The sequence below is a fragment of the Brachypodium distachyon genome, chromosome 3, assembly GCF_000005505.3.
Source record: "Brachypodium distachyon strain Bd21 chromosome 3, Brachypodium_distachyon_v3.0, whole genome shotgun sequence".
Lineage (NCBI taxonomy): Eukaryota > Viridiplantae > Streptophyta > Magnoliopsida > Poales > Poaceae > Brachypodium > Brachypodium distachyon.
This window is the reverse complement of record NC_016133.3, coordinates 14,664,280-14,680,010: the sequence shown is the minus strand read 5'-3', so window position 1 is coordinate 14,680,010 and position 15,731 is coordinate 14,664,280. Positions and strand designations below refer to the sequence as shown.

The following is a 15,731-nucleotide window of genomic DNA, read 5'->3' as shown; positions in this document are numbered from 1 at the left end:
TTGGTCAACAAATTTACTATATTATTGTCACCTTGCATCCTCTCTTGCCCCTGCAAACCGTAGAAAGGACAAAGGACCTCCATAATCTGTGCCAAATAGAGATGTCAAATAGCTATTTGGCATTTGGCACCGTTTTTTAACATTGTGAGACCGGTGCCAAATTGCGGAGCAAATAGCTGCTCTGGTTCCTAATTTGGGCTGGTGAATAAACAAATCGACAACCGCCGCAAGATACCGAGAGAAATGGACACCGGAGAATCGGAGGGAGACAGAGACCGGAGGGGCGACGGTGAGTTGGGCGCAACCAGCAGGTGGTACCGGCACGGCAGACGACAGCGGCTGGCCCGTGCTAGGAGGAGGCGGGCGCAGGCGCAGGCGAGCGATGGTGCACAGGCGTGTGGGGCGGGCGCACACGCCGTCGGGCGCGGGCGGAGGTGGAAAATGGCGGTGGCAGCGTTGGGCGCAGAGGAGGCGAGGGGCGAGCGCATGCGCGGCGTTGGGCTACTTGAGTGGACCGTGGAGGAAGAGAAGGGGAAAAGAGCTGGGTAGAATTATTTGAATAGTTTATTGTTTTGGTGGGTCCTATCTGCATGAATATTTGGCATCATCTACGTTGTACCGAAACTGAAATTTAGCACCAGTGCCAATAAGATCTATGCATGGTTTTAAATAGCGCGCTATTTTCTCACTATAGCGTTGTGGATGCCCTTAGGTACCTCTCCTTGCAAGAAAGAGCTCCTTGATCTTTAGACCCCACGAAGATTTCAATTGATAGCGGTGGTCCATCATTTCACACAATATCACCCGTTGGATCTAGATGAACGGTCAAGGTCATGACTTCTACTCACTCTGATCCATATATATAACAAGTGTTGTTGATCTGGTACGGTAGGAAGAGTGAGTATGTTTTTTAGTCCGCGACGGACGCACTAGCGTGGCGTTGTGCTAGTCTTTCATGCATACATCTTCCTCCTAGCTAGCTGTACCAATTAAGTCTCCTCTCTGGCCAGCCATCAGTCAACTCATCAAAGATCTGTGTCAAGAACACACATCAATACATATGATCCATGAAGCTAGCTAAGGTAGCTAGGTAGGTGGGATTCCTCCCCTTGCATGCCAGCCGAAACCATATTAGTTCTTCCATTGCACGCACCACCTCAGATCCAAGAAAGATCCACCCAAAGAATTACTCCAAAAGCCAAAACCAGAATCAATCTTTCTTCCCAGCTAGAAGCCTAGAACAATAAACCCATATATGCTACTACACTGATGATCATGGAAGAAGCCACTGCTCAAGAAAGAAGCCATGAAGAAGAAGAAGAAGACGACCTTGTTGATGTCCATTACCAGCAAGGAGAAGCTGTAGGTGAAGGAGAGCTGGAGCACTTGTTCGACAAGGTGGTGACCCCCAGCGACGTCGGCAAGCTCAACCGCCTCGTCGTGCCCAAGCAGCACGCCGAGCGCCACTTCCCGCCAATGGCGGCGGCGGGGATGACGGAACTGTGCTTCGAGGACGCCGCCGCCGGCGCTGCCGGGAGGACGGCGGCGTGGCGGTTCCGGTACTCCTACTGGGGGAGCAGCCAGAGCTACGTCATCACCAGAGGGTGGAGCCGCTTCGTCAGGGAGAAGCGGCTCTCAGCCGGCGACACCATCTCCTTCACCCGCTCCGGCGGACGCTACTTCATCGGCTACCGCCACCGCCAGCCATGCCGCCGCCACGACATCGTCTTCGGCTCCGACGCCGATGCCGGGCCAGCACAGCCACGGCTGTTCGGCCGTGGGACGTCGACGATGATCTGTCACGGCGAGGCCGTCGCAGAGTCACCGCCGCCGAGGAGCTTCAGGCTCTTTGGGGTGAATGTAGAGTGTGGCACCGGCGCCGGGGAAGACGACGAGGAAGGAGGACAGGGGTTGGGATGATGTGGAAGGATGCATTGCAGGAAGAGATTGATGAATCTGCTTTTGATCATAACAAGCTGATGATGATGATGAGTTTGAATATAGATTTCGTTCTAGTGGGGTGGGGAAGATGACTGCTTCTTGATCCTGAATTTAGCTGATGATTTATTTAGTTTCCTCTTGTTCCCGGTAGATAGTTGTTGATTTGGTTGCTTCCGTCTTGCCTTTGCTGTTTAACGATTAATTTAGAAAAAAAGGAGTATAGTCATAAGATTATACAAGTTGAATTAGCTATATATGAGCTTTATGAAGATGTACTGATGATCATCAGGATTGAATGATACACCTTCTGTAATTTGAAGACCCTTGATTTCTTCTCTTCATCTATGCATGCACATTTTGTCGGCCAGAATTTACAGGCGTGCATGATATTTACTACTGGATTTTCATATACATACATTTTTATTTGTAGTTTGAAACTTTGAATACGTTGGCCAAATATTTGATATAGATGGTACACAATGAATGCCCTGGCACACATTGTAGTACATGCTGTTGTAGGATCGGCCATTAGGAGCACAGTGGAACAGAACTATGCACTTAATTAATTGTGTGCCAAAGAACAAGATACTGCTTAGTAGCATCCAAGTAGGACCAAAATATACAACCACTGTTTCTAAGGCAAGATGTGCTTGATAAAAAGTCAAAAGGGGGCAGTGTTTTTCGCCAGCTGAAACGCACCATTTTCGTCAGCCTTGGTTAGCAACCAAAATATAGCCAGATCCCCTGGCTTCCGGAAATCCTACTTCCTCATATATGTACAGGTAACACCTTTCTAAGCTGGCAGATGCCATCAGCTCCAGCCGATTTCTTCTGTTAGCACGTGCTCCCAGTCCGATGAGCCGTACTCAGAATTGCCAAGAAAAATGTCATCTCTTCGGCCGATGTATGAGCGGGAGGACGCGCCATCCAAAGTGCTTCCGTTCAACTCCTGGCGAGCTCTATTTGGCGCTGGTTGCAGCCCGGAATGTGCATTATGATGTGTGATGGTTTCTTCCTGGCCTGTCAGAACATGACCACGCTGCAGATTCTTCTGCAGAGTAGAGTAGCGTTTGGTGCTTGGAGAACAGCTAAGAGCACTGTTGCCTCCTGACAGAATGCAGTCGCCAGGGTAAATGAGATTTTGACTGCTGCTTGATCCTGATGTCTCTCCAGCAGGCTGCTGCTTGTGAAAGCTCAGCATCGGCGGGTGAGCTAAGGAAGCTCCATATAGATTAACTGGATCAGTACTCAGATCAGATACTTGGAAATAGTTCTTTCTTGGAGCACTAGCAGGAGCCATGCTGGACTCTAGGTCTATTTTTATACAAGTGTGCTTCAGTTGGTACTTCAACTCACAATTTGCACGCTCCGCTTCAATCCAGAGATTCTTATAGACAAGAACCTGTGGATGTTCTTCCTCGGCGGATATCTTCTTTGGAACATTGTTGAGTGAAGGCTGGTCAACCATTAAGAATAGTTTGATAAGAAAATGCAACAGAAATTTTAGTTAAGCTATTTAAGTATTCTACGTGATTTCTCACCAAATCCTGCTAGACTTATCACAGGATAGGCAAAAAAAAAATTGCATGGAGCAAATTTAGTTAAACTATTTAAGTATTGTAAGCAAGTTTTCATCAAATCATGCTGGACCTGCCACAGGGTAGGTTAAAAGAGCAAATTCTTCTGCACATGTCTTCTAAAAAATAGTTGGACCTTTTTCTTTACTTCATCTGAGTTGGTGGTCGTCAATTCACTTAATTGAGGCCATTATCTATAAAGCTAGAAAACGAATGTAATTGTACGCATTTAATATGGTAGATATACGTATCATATTCTCTATAATTGACTAGATTGATTAATATTTCTGTAGCAACGCACGTGCTTTTAGCTAGTAAATTTAATACGTAAAGTGAAAATTGCACCTGTTGGGAGATACAAAAGGTTCTGCAACCCTCTGTGCATTTAGAAACAACAAAAGTTATTATGTGTATAATGTATAAAAGGTTACCTGGCCCCGTGTCAAGCTGCTTCTTCCAAAATCATTGATCATATGACTAGAACCAGTAAACCGATCAATAATTAGGCCCTTTCCATCATCTGCGACATAACTACCATTGTATTTCCCTGCATCAGATTTTAAAACTGTAGTCTGAGGGTGTGGAGCCTTCAGCCCTGCCTTGTCAGAAGCAGCGTCAATAGGACCCTGGTAACAATAGAGACAAAATTATCATGGGATCACTTATTTAAATAACATAGTAATATTGTGCTCCGTAAGTTCTAATAGTTTTTATTTCTTTATGTTGACAGGGAAAAATATCAAGGAGCATAGCTACCATGTAAAGTTCATCATTTGTGTTAACAAGAAAAAAAAAGAATTCGCAACATCAGGAATCATAAAATTTGCTAATCTTACATGTGCAATAGCAATAATAGTAAAAGTTTCACAGTTATTCCTCCTAAGAGGACATCAGAGGCAAACATCTAGCATGAGTCGAAGCAATTGACTTCAAAGTGAAGCAAAAAAAACAAATGGATAAAAATTTAAGCTTAGATCTATCGTATCATGTCAATCATTCAAAATAGTTCCGCATAACGCAAGAAGCCATAAAACTGCAAGCTGCAGGTCGTCTGTATGCTCAACAGAAAGTATCCAAATTAAACAGAATGCCCATACTAAATGAGGACTGGAAAACAAAAATCCACGAAACAGCGCACCTTTCTTTTTTTATGAAGGCAATTCTGAAGATTACTAATTACTGATTCGAGGATGATGTAGTCATGCTCTTCCAGCTCAATTCCATCCTCAGAGTAACTACTCTGGAACACCTCGGTCAGATTTTCAATCGCTTTGAGAACTCCCGATATACTCCTTCCTGTTGAAGAACAGGGTCCTGTAATGTGTCAAAAAGTTAACATATTATGTATGCATAAGATGGAACTGCTAACTTTATATATCAAGCACCAGGTGCTATCATATAGAACTACAGAGGAGTTGGGTAGACCTTTGCCAATTTTTGGTTTCCCAATTGATGAAGGTACAAAATCCGGAGCGGCGGAGTTTAGACTAGATCGCTTCACGTGATTATCTCGCAGTACCAACAGGTGCTTCTGCTTGGTTTCGGATTTTGCTGCACATTGGTCTGCACACTCACGCTCCTTCCCATGGGAATCTTTTGTCTGCTCTATACTTATACCTCTGGATTTCATTGACACAGACACTTCAGGATAGGATTGGGAGTGGTCATGCTTAGTTTTACTACTGGCTGATATTTGAAGCTCCACTGGAGCTTCATAATGTTGAAAAGTGCTAGAGCTTTGTTTCTGTCCAGCACTAACGGCTTCTAATTCTTGATTAGCTGACTGGGGAGCAGGTGTTTGACGAACATCAAACGGAGACTGACGAGAAGCTGAAGCTCCTTTCCAACATGGTGAATCCACAGAACAGTCCGATGGATCTGGCTTCACGTCATCAGCCACAAAGCTGCATGGATTAGCAGATGTAGTTGGAATACAAAGAGGCTTCCCATTGAACACGGGATTTTCCACCTTGGAGCAGATAATGGTACCTTGTGAATTGTCCTTGCCATCGACAGGATTTTTGACTTGTAAAGTTCTGGTAAATGATATTTCTTTCCCAGTGTCTTTGGATTTAGGGTTTTCTGCTATAACCAACTTGCTCCTAGGACCACAGCTGGCATTGTTAGTGTCTGATGTTTTATTTGGTGGCCTTTCAATCTTCACTGTTGAACATTTGCTCCTGTTTCCTGATATCAAGGAACTTTGCTGCTCATAACTGGATGTTATCCTGACCGATGTTGAGGAGCCATAGGCATCCACACAGAGTCCTGGCCATGAACTCAGCTGTCCAGCCTGCATTCCATATGTAGAGGGTGGATAAACAGTGCCACTTGATTTTGTCAAAAGGCATGATGCTGATTGGGGATCCCTTGCTTTCTTCTCTTCCGCACACACCACGAAGCTACCATCCGTCGAACTAGAAACATCACCTGCGCATCGGTAATGCACACTCAATGTCTTCGCAGTTCGTTGTGCAAACAATGACTACTACAAACTAATGTAGCCCAACAAAAAACAAAAGCATCCCGTCCAAATTAGTATTGTGCTGATTGGGGATAGTCATGGGATGAAGTCATAAATCTAGTGGCAGACTGACAGAGCGAAAGAAAACGTTACAACTACTAGTACATCCATAAATTCCGAAGATAACCGATGCATGCCTGAATACTTTAACTAGAAAACGGACAGATATACAACCATAAATCAACCAAGGATCCACCGATTCTTGGCCTACCACTCCAGACCACAATCCTCCCAACCACCCAAGAACCGCACAAAGGTCAAATCTTTCGCCGAGCTATACAGGCCAGCGCCGCAAGATTAAAATAAACGTAGCGACCTAACGCAATCGGATTCGCATCCTCTAACATAACACAGGGAACGCAATTGACGCGCAGACCAGACAAGAAGCGGAGCACCAGAGCGCCGGCGGAGATAAACAAGACGAGGATAGGGATGGGAGGGAGGCTTAGGTTTACCATCCTGGAGGAGACCGGGAGGGGCGCAGGCCGAGCGGTAGGGGAGGGTGAAGGGAGCGGCGTGCGGGGACAGGGCGGAGTCAATGGCGGCGGCGGTGGCGGTGGCGGGGGTCATCGGCGACGGCAGCGGACGGTGGGTGGGTAGAGAGTGGTGAATAATGAAGTGGTGGTGGAAAGAGGGGTGTTCAGACTTTTTCGCCTCTTCCGGCTTCCAAAGCAAAAGCTTCCCAGCGAAGAAACGGGAGAATGGGATTTTATTTTATCTTAGCTAAGAGTAAATTTTAGAAATTGGAACGAATTTGCTTCGGAGTACTCTCCCTCCCGTCCTAAATTGTTATCGAAATTATTACATGTTACACTTTTTAAAAATAGATACATTCATATTTGAGCAAATTTGAGTCAATAATTTAGAATCAGAGGGAGTAAGTGTTTTCATCGTGTGTTTTCATCGTGTCAATAATTAACATGATCTAAGAAAAGCGGTTTGATGTTTTTACTTTTCAGTGAAACTGGAAGTTTAGTACTTACGACATTTGTTGATTTTTTTTATGGTCACGTGCCTAATCTGATATTCTAATTTTAATATTTGAACAAGAGCCGGTCTAACGATTAATATAGATGTAAGAAAAATATTTGTTGGTACTGGGATAGTGAAGTGGTCACATCTGTCTAATCAGAAATGCCAAGATGCAAGTTCCTTGGACACCTTTTTGGAATGCAAAGATGCATTAACCGGTGGACGAAGCTTGATCCAACAGAAGCCAAACTGTGTGCTACAGAGTTACAGCTCCTACCACAATTAACAACTTGGAAATTAGAAAAAAGAGAGGCCAGGAGCTCCTTGGTTTCTTCAATCACCATAGAAATAAGAGACTTGTCAGTGGTCGATGAGAGCAGAGTTGCCTTGAGGATCAAAGAGTCAGTTTTCAGCACAATTCTCTGGATGCCCAGCTCGATGGCCATCTTCACGCCTTGATTAGCAGCCAGAGTTTCAGACTGAAGAGCACTCAGCAAATGAGTTCGATTCCCAGCCCCGCACGCCACCACATCTCCATTGCAGTCTCGCAGAACAGCACCCTAGCCTCCACTGTTAGATTCCGCAATAAAGGATCCATCAGAGTTAATTTTAATCCACCCCATCTTAGGTTTCTGCCACATTGTTAAGAGTCTGCTGCTTCTGCTGTTGGTTTTCTCAGAAGTTTCCAAAAAGGAGCTGGTTTGATTTCTGACAGAGAAAATAAGGTCTTCGACAGGGCGCAAGGACTCGCCATCCCGCACTTTATTTCTTTGCAGCCACCGGTTCCACAACAGGAAGGCAACCAGGGCAAGCTTACCATAATTCATATTCAGAAGGATCTCAAAAACATCATGGGCATTGGTTTTCGTACTGAACACAAGCCTCTCTTCCTCCATACCAAGACCTCTCCACAACTGTCTCACTTGCTTACACTTGAACAGCAGATGGCCTGTGTCTTCAAACTTGCAACTACAGAACAAACAATTAGAATCGATGTCCATGCCTTTATATCTCAGGTTCATTCTCACTGCAATCGTGTTATGGGCCAGCCTCCAGAGAAAATGTTTGGTCTTGTTAGGGACGCAAGAATTCCAGAGCTTATTCCACAAAATTTGACCCCCCAGCTCGCTAGCAGAGCCGCCGCCCCCGTTAGTACTCTCTTTTTCTTCGTTGGCAGCAGTTAAGTGGTAAGCGGATTTTACAGAAAAGAGCCATTTTGGATCAGGATGCCATGCCACTACATCACTGAAGGCAAGGTGGATTGGAATTTTAAGAATCAAGTCAGCATCCTCCTCCCAAAAAACATGCCTGATGAGATGTTCATCCCAAACTCCACACAGCGGGGCAATCAGATCAGACACCAAGGACGGATAATTAGAATTACCTCTCGGCGTAATTGGTTTCCTAGTGCTGTCTCTCGGAATCCATGGGTCCTCCCAGATTTTTATAGTTCGACCAACTCCCACGCGCCAAATCAGGCCCAATTTCAGAGTATGAATCCCTTTCAAAATGCTTCTCCAAGTATATGAAATGCCCGCGGTTGGTGTCGCCTCCAAAACATCGCATCTAGGGAAATATCTGGTTTTGAGGATTCTAGCACAAAGGGAATAGGGATTCTGGACAAGGACCTTGAAGGGAAAGGAGAAGGTTCAATGTCAGTTGTTTACAAGATACTTACCTCTTTATGTTAGTTTTATCAAATCCGTTGTGATTATATTTCCATATCATATCGTCCTTACACGTGTATGATAAATGATAATGTATTTTCTATAAATTTAATCATGTATTAGAATGTTTGACTTAATACAAAGTTATAGCATCTTACATTTAAGAACGGAAGTAGTACAGTAATCGATAATGTTACAATTAAGAGCGAAGGTAGTAATAATCTCGTCTTAATAATAAACGCGATTCTTTGTTTTACCCGGAATATTGTGTTTGTGTCACATTCTGATTGCGGTCACGAAGCGGACAAAGCTTCGGTGTATGGGCTTGGGCCTCGTGGATGGCTGAAGCTTGTTGGTACAACGTAGGCCTTACTTGCATTGGCATTTTGGCAAGGTAAAGGCCCATCCAGGACGAGAAGAAAAGAAGTGCGAGCCCACACAGGAAACCCACTTTGGTTCCCGAGATCCAATGTTCCCTATAGTTCAAATTTCATGAAAATCAGTTTCAAAAAAATATGAATTTTTTTGGTAGTGTTAGTATAGACGTATATTACATATCTGTACATTTTCGTGTAAAGATACATTTATTTGTGATCTGTACAAAAATAACAAATCTGGGGATGCACAATAGCGCTAGTATTATACATCCCCAGATTTGTTATTTTTGCACAGACTACAAATCAATGTATCTTTACATGTAAATGTACAGATATGTAGTATACATCTATACTAACACTATTAAAAAAATTCAGATTTTTTGAAACTGATTTTCATAAAATTTGAACTGTAGGGAGGACTGGATCCCGGAAGCCAAAAATCCACGTCCGAGCCCACACCGGCTTTGATCATCATTTCATAAAACGAAACCACCCCAATCCCAGCATGCAGGAAATTCACCGGAGCTAAGCAGACAGCAGAGCTCTAGCGCAGGCGGAACACCGTCTCCGAGTGTCCTGTTATTATTGTACGGAGCAAGTATATCATCATGTGATAAGAAAAGAATTTTCCTTTTGAAACGCACAAAAGAGGGACTTTGTGAGCACCACGATATGAGGGGGACAGCCGAGAATGCGTTGCATGCCAAAGCTTAGGCGCAATGATGCAGCGACAGGTTCGGGAGACAAACACCCAGGTATACCGTGGGCTATCTTTCAGAAGAACCATCCTTGAAACTTCGCGGCCCAGCTTCCACTTTCTGTCCCGCGCCTAGTTTGATTCCACAAGACTTAATCGACAAGGAAACGGAGATTTCGTGCTGACAGTCAGACAGACTTCCGGTAACCATGTAGAAGAATCAGCTGTGCATCAAAAGGACAGTAAGTTTCGCTTGCAACGTACCAATTCAAGTGCCATACCTTATCTGGGATAGGCACAAAGTATCGTTCCACAGACCAACATGTAATCAGTAACAAGGATAAACCACAACAGTTTTACAAGATGAAAAGAGGAGCTGCATCATATTAATTAGGTTCAGATCTTGCTACAATACTTAACCAGGAACAGCTCGAAAAAACATGACTTACAACTGCTTAACAAACCTGGTTACTAACATCTGCCTTAACAGAACGGCAGAGCAAAAACTACCATTTACCTATTGTCGTCACAGACATCTACAACAGCACTTCTCTTGCATCACCCCTTCTCATTTGCTACCTCGCTTTCAGTTTACCTTCTTTCCTCTCTCTCTCTTTTTGTATTTTCTAATGCCTCGGTGTCCAGGAAGTGGAACAAACACTTGCATGGATTAAGATGCGTTATGTACAAAGGGGATACGGTAGGACAATGCTAAGGAGCTGTGTGGGAAAAGCATGTCACGTTAAATTCCATCAGGAGAGAGCTATTATGCCAATCCATAGATCCCAACACTGACAAGGACGAGCAGAGCCACCGATAGAACTGGCCAGATAATGTATGCTGGGAAGCCCCCCTTCCTTGGTGCTCTCACATGTGGATGGACACCTAATTCCTGTTTGTTCTCATTGCCGCTTTTCTCCGCTGTCTTCCGCAACCTTGTAACAGAATTAGCTTCTGGAACAGGCCTTGCAGCATCTGCATGTCAACAGCATATTGGATAGTATCAGCAAAGCAGTAGACAACAATAACAAAATTACAAGATGTATGAAAGGCCCAACAGACTGGTTACCATGCTCAGGGATGTTATCTTGCTCATCGGCATGGTTGTTGCCAACAAAATTAGCATCGTCACAAAAGCTTGTGTCCATGTTCCCTTCATTCTGGCAGTCAATAACCAAAATATGTTAGTACCCCTTCAGCAATGAAACATTACAAAATGTAGTTCGTCATCAGGCAGGAGTTCTGTTTGTTAAAACAGATCAAACAGGACCCAGGAACAGGTCACAACCAAAGACACCTTCAGTGCATTCTACAGTAAAACGAACTGTGCAACACCTAATATTGATCTATTGCCACCAAAATTCAATTGCAGATTTAGTTTTAGAATAACAAAGAATCTCACCTCAGCTCTCATCCCTTTGTGTTCATTTTCCTTCTCGTCTATCATGCAACTTGACGAACCATCAATACTGGAACATGGTCCCGCATTAAGGTTCAATTGTAACCGCAACCTTCGACCTGCTGTCCCCTGTTGAGTAATTGAACTATCTGAGCTTGAACTTAGAGCAGGGCATTGGCTCAGAACAGTAATCCCTGCTGACTCAGCAACATCTCTATCAGAAGGCACATCTGAACTCAGGGCAGGGCCTCGGCTCATAATAAGAACCCCTGTTGACTCAGCATCATCTCCATCGGAAGGCTCATCTGTACTTGGAGCAGGGCGTCGACTTATAATACTAACCCCTGTGGAATCACCATCATCTCCATCGGAAGGCTCATTTGTACTTGGGGCAGGGCATCGACTCATAATAGTAACCCCTGTGGAATCACCATCATCTCCATCAGAAGGCTCATTTGTAGTTGGAGCAGGGCGTCGACTCATAATAGTAACGCCTGTGGAGTCACCATCATCTCCATCGGAAGGCTCATTTGTACTTGGAGCAGGGTGTCGACTCATAATGGTAACCCCTGTGGAGTCACCATCATCTCCATCTGCAGTCGACTCAACAGATTCACCCATATATTCCGAAGTTACAATATGTGATACTTCATCTTCATCTTTAGTCATGCTCTCTTCACCTTCAATATTTACAGCAGACAATGAATCTTGTAGCCGTAACCTCCTTTGTGCACAGCCCTGTTGAGAAACTAAATGGTTTGGATGCATTGTGGACTGTAACTGTTGATGTATGGGATTAAATCCAAATCCATTGTTCCATCCACCCATCTTCTCATTTGAATCTTCCATGGTATTGAATAAATCTTGCATGGACTCATGATCAGAATCCATTGAAAGTTCGTCAGGATTAGCTCCAATAAAAGGAAGCAATGGTGTATTCTCATATCCACTCAGTTGTGGAGTTGTATCATCTGGGCAAAAGTTTATATTCTCGAACCAGTATGGATCATCTAGCATTTCACCCTGCAGAGCGAACAAATATAAGAACGCGGACAGTATTCACGAAATATACAGCAGACGCGAAAAATAGATTACCTGCATAGGCCAATTGTTCTCTAACTCTGGAAGCATAATCCCATTGTCTGAATCATACTGAACTTTTGATGCTGTTGACGAATGCTCCTCTGGATCAGCAATTGCTTCATTCAAGAACTTCTCCACTAGATCACCAGGTGCCATACTGCCACCAAAATCAAATGAATGTCCTTGAAGAGAAGGATTGCAGAACAAATCATTTCCTTCATGCGGTAACATGGGGGCAGCAAAGGTCAAGAATTCTTCAGAATCAACATTTTTCTTCTGTGGGTCAATTGGCTGAACCAAAGGACCAGTCTGCTTGCAATTATATAACATAAATCGTCATTCAGCAGCTTAAATTAACAACTTAGAAAGAGAATGCAGTGAAATTTGCATGACAATAGAGGTTTATAAGGCTTGTTTCACGGTTCTGCTCACCTTAGGTATTTCATCAACATGACCATGAAATGGCGTGCGTAAAATGTTTGCGTCATGTGTCACCAAGTTATCAGTTCTGTCTGCAAGCCATCTTGTAATCGGTGCAGCTGGAGTTTCAACTGTGCCTGGCAAGTCAATTGGGCATCCTTGCACACCAGATTCAGGAGATTCCTTGTTTAACAGTGTAATTGCTTCCTCATTTGCCTCCATATTGTCAGGAGTGGATCGAGATGGAGTGGGAGAGTAGCCACTTCTATCCATTTCGTCTGGGCTGGAGCGCTCACTTTTCTCCACTTGCTTTTGGAACAGGCGATAGAGAACATAACCGCCCTGAAAGTAGTGATAAACAAAATGTTCGATTCAAGTCAGCTTATAATGTGCAGAACTACCAGACAGGATTTATCGGATCATTTCATTTTATGAGTTAAATCTAACTGGTAATTTTCAGAAGACATTTTTAATGAAGGTATTAAATTTATCAAAATCTCTGAACCAAACCGTGAGCAGAATCTGACGACCCTGCCACTTCAGAAACTTGATTCATAAACTGTATCATGAAAACACAAGAAAGAAACAGACAATAGGCGCATACCTGCTCGCCGGACTCAAACTCTGGTTCGGTGGTACGGTACTCATGCATGATCCACCCGGTGCGCTCGCCCTTAGGGGCACGTCCCCGGTGGAACACAAGAGTCTTCTTCATGCCTATCATATGCTGCTTCTTCTTCTCGCCCTTGGACTTGATGATCCGGTCCTTCCCTGTCGCCTTCCAGTACCCAGCCTCTGTCGCCCTGTTCGACCTGCTTCCATTGGGGTACTTGCGGTCCTTGGGTGCAAAGAAGAACCACTCTGGATCCTCGGAACGGATCAAAGACTTATCTGCAAGCACCACCATGCCGACGTCAGGAGAAATGGAATCTTATACCAACAGGTTTGACATTCGGATGGGTATAATCACTTAATCAGCACCAGGTCCAAGAATTTTCAGCTGAATCGCACCAAATCGCATCTCGGAAAGAGGGTATATTAAAGAAAAATTAGCAGACGTCGAGAGAATCGCATCAAGGATTAGCACCCCAGAGACCTTTTTTACAGAGTTAACAGCCCTCAAACTAACAGTGAGCACGACGCAAAGCACCAGAAGCAGCTAGTAAATCGCATGCTACACAAGGAATCAGAATCCCGCAGAGGAACCCCAAACCCCCAAGCTACTGTTTTGGGGGTAACGAGGGGACACGCCGAAGGAGATATGCAACAAGAGACTGGTCAAAATGGCTGGGAAACCTGCAGCCAATCCAACGGAGGGGCAAAACAGAATGGAGACAAAATCCAACTCAGGAACCCCGAATCAGGGACGAATCGCAGAACCGGCAACCCAAAGCCCCGAAACGGAAGCCACGGCCACGAGACACCCAATTCTACGAACTCCAAAAAACCCCAAAAAAACAGAGGAGGCGATCATAATAGCAGGCAGGGGATGGTAGTACCTGGGAGATCCCACGGCTCGCACTTGCAGACGTCGATCTCGGGGATGACCTCGACCTCGGCGTTGATCTGTCCGGTGATCTTCCCCTTGAGGTAGTGCCTGACGAGCTCCTCGTCGGTGGGGTGGAACCGGAAGCCGAGCGGCAGCGTCTTGAGCTCCATCACCGTCATCCTCCTCCTCCTCCTCCTACTTCTGCGACCCAAGCTCTCATCCAACGCCGGAACCCAATCGACCGAGGAGATTCGGAGCGCGGGGGAGGATATACTTAGCAGCGAAGGAAGCGCGGTGGGGAGAGGGGGGAGATCAGAGCAAAGCAGAGGATTTCTGGCTAGGGTTTGGTGGTGTGATTTGGGGATTTCTTTAGAGGAGCGCGAGGAGACGTGTGGGGGAAGAAAGCGAGTGGTGGCCTCCTTTACCGCGTCCCTGAATTTGCCTTGTATATACCCCGCGTAGCACACGCGTCGGGGGACCTTATGGCGGTTCTGCCACTGACGCGCCGGCCCCACTGTCCAGCGACCCAGCTCGTCCGTTCCGTTTCCGTTGCTCTTGCTGGGCTTTTGTGTTTTTTCTCACCCTGCGAACGAAATGAAGTGCAGAGAGTCGGTGAGTTTTGATGGTGTTTTGTATGGTTCGCTGAATTTTGGATTTAAATTGTTAGTTTAGTCTCGTAGATTTTACGACGAATTAGAGTAATGTGCCTTTAGTTTTGCTCGGAATACCATCGTGTCAAGATCATCTCTGCGGTTACTAAACTCTTGGATTGATACACGGTGCAAATGTCGTCGTACGCCTTTCATTTCGTCGAGATCGCATCCCGGTCCATGACACTACACGTTGCCCCTCACACGCATGTGACTCGAGGCATATTCTCGTCTCCTTAAGTTGCCACATTCTTATCCCTGCTTTTTATCAAATCCTGCCGCATATAGAAATTTTCTGCGGTCTCTAATCAACCAATTAACATCATCACCTGGTGAGTTTTGGCAAGGCCGGTCGGTCGTCCATCCATTTCTCTCATGAAATTCGATTATTTCTGCAAACACGAGCTCGAGTGTATGCCCATTTTTTCTTAAGAAACTTAACGTCCCTTTCCTTTTCGATCGGTTCGCAAGATGTCCAAAAACAAATCGCAGACTTTTCAGCAACAAATTAAACGAACGGGGACAGACCAAGACGAAATCCTTCCAAGCAGAGGGATTCCAGAAGCTTTTGACTGCACACAACCCCATATGCCAAATTGTTCAATCCATCAGCAGCCGCGCTAACAATTAGTAACGCCTAATTCTGATTGCCTGCCTAGCACTTGGAATGTACATGGTCCGTCAGAAGACTTGTTGAGATGCGGACAGCAGACGTGTGAAAGGTGTCCAAATACACCATCTCGTGGAATGCGAGCACCAAGTGGCGAACTCAGTCTTATTAGCTCCGAAGAGTGTGATGCAACGAAATTGAAAACGTTTTACTACTGCCTCAAGAGCGTGATGCTTGAAGGAGCCCACTGCTGTTTTCTAGTGCTGCTGCAGCTGGAAGAAATCGGTGTGGCCTTTGAAGGATCTGGAACCGACAACGAGTTGAA

General features: G+C 45.0%; 4 protein-coding genes across 6 annotated transcripts; 1 reads left to right on the top strand and 3 right to left on the bottom strand.

Annotated features, from left to right (window-relative positions):
• The first annotated feature begins 717 nt into the window (after nt 1-717).
• Nucleotides 718-2,311, top strand: LOC112271428 (putative B3 domain-containing protein Os08g0157700). The gene has a single exon (XM_024460465.1). The coding sequence runs from the start codon at nt 1,270-1,272 to the stop codon at nt 1,918-1,920; it is 651 nt and encodes a 216-aa protein (XP_024316233.1). The 5' UTR covers nt 718-1,269; the 3' UTR covers nt 1,921-2,311.
• A 170-nt stretch (nt 2,312-2,481) lies between these two features.
• On the bottom strand, nt 2,482-6,698 carry LOC104583558. 2 transcript variants are annotated; one of them, XM_010236078.3, is made up of 5 exons: nt 6,498-6,698; nt 4,944-5,948; nt 4,657-4,814; nt 3,950-4,144; nt 2,482-3,397 (listed from the first exon to the last, which is right to left on the bottom strand). In XM_010236078.3, exons 1-5 carry the CDS (start codon nt 6,610-6,612, stop codon nt 2,753-2,755), a joined length of 2,118 nt encoding a protein of 705 aa, XP_010234380.1. In that variant the 5' UTR covers nt 6,613-6,698; the 3' UTR covers nt 2,482-2,752. The 2 variants fall into 2 exon arrangements, with proteins under 2 accessions (XP_010234380.1, XP_010234379.1); XM_010236077.3 differs by having other exon boundaries at nt 4,657-4,832; nt 6,498-6,697.
• A 418-nt stretch (nt 6,699-7,116) lies between these two features.
• LOC112271427 lies at nt 7,117-9,276 on the bottom strand. Of its 2 annotated transcripts, none has more exons than XR_002964357.1 (2): nt 8,939-9,276; nt 7,117-8,642 (listed from the first exon to the last, which is right to left on the bottom strand). XR_002964357.1 is itself a non-coding variant. In XM_024460464.1 (2 exons), exons 1-2 carry the CDS (start codon nt 9,085-9,087, stop codon nt 7,575-7,577), a joined length of 1,155 nt encoding a protein of 384 aa, XP_024316232.1. In that variant the 5' UTR covers nt 9,088-9,276; the 3' UTR covers nt 7,117-7,574. The 2 variants fall into 2 exon arrangements, 1 of the variants encoding a protein (XP_024316232.1); XM_024460464.1 differs by having other exon boundaries at nt 7,117-8,580.
• Nucleotides 9,277-10,087: 811 nt separating this feature from the next.
• On the bottom strand, nt 10,088-14,577 carry LOC100838012 (NAC domain-containing protein 14). Its single transcript, XM_010236076.3, has 7 exons — nt 14,157-14,577; nt 13,262-13,548; nt 12,670-12,999; nt 12,250-12,546; nt 11,158-12,177; nt 10,825-10,915; nt 10,088-10,730 (listed from the first exon to the last, which is right to left on the bottom strand). The coding sequence occupies exons 1-7, from the start codon at nt 14,323-14,325 to the stop codon at nt 10,522-10,524; spliced, it is 2,403 nt and encodes an 800-aa protein (XP_010234378.1). The 5' UTR covers nt 14,326-14,577; the 3' UTR covers nt 10,088-10,521.
• Nucleotides 14,578-15,731: the final 1,154 nt, after the last annotated feature.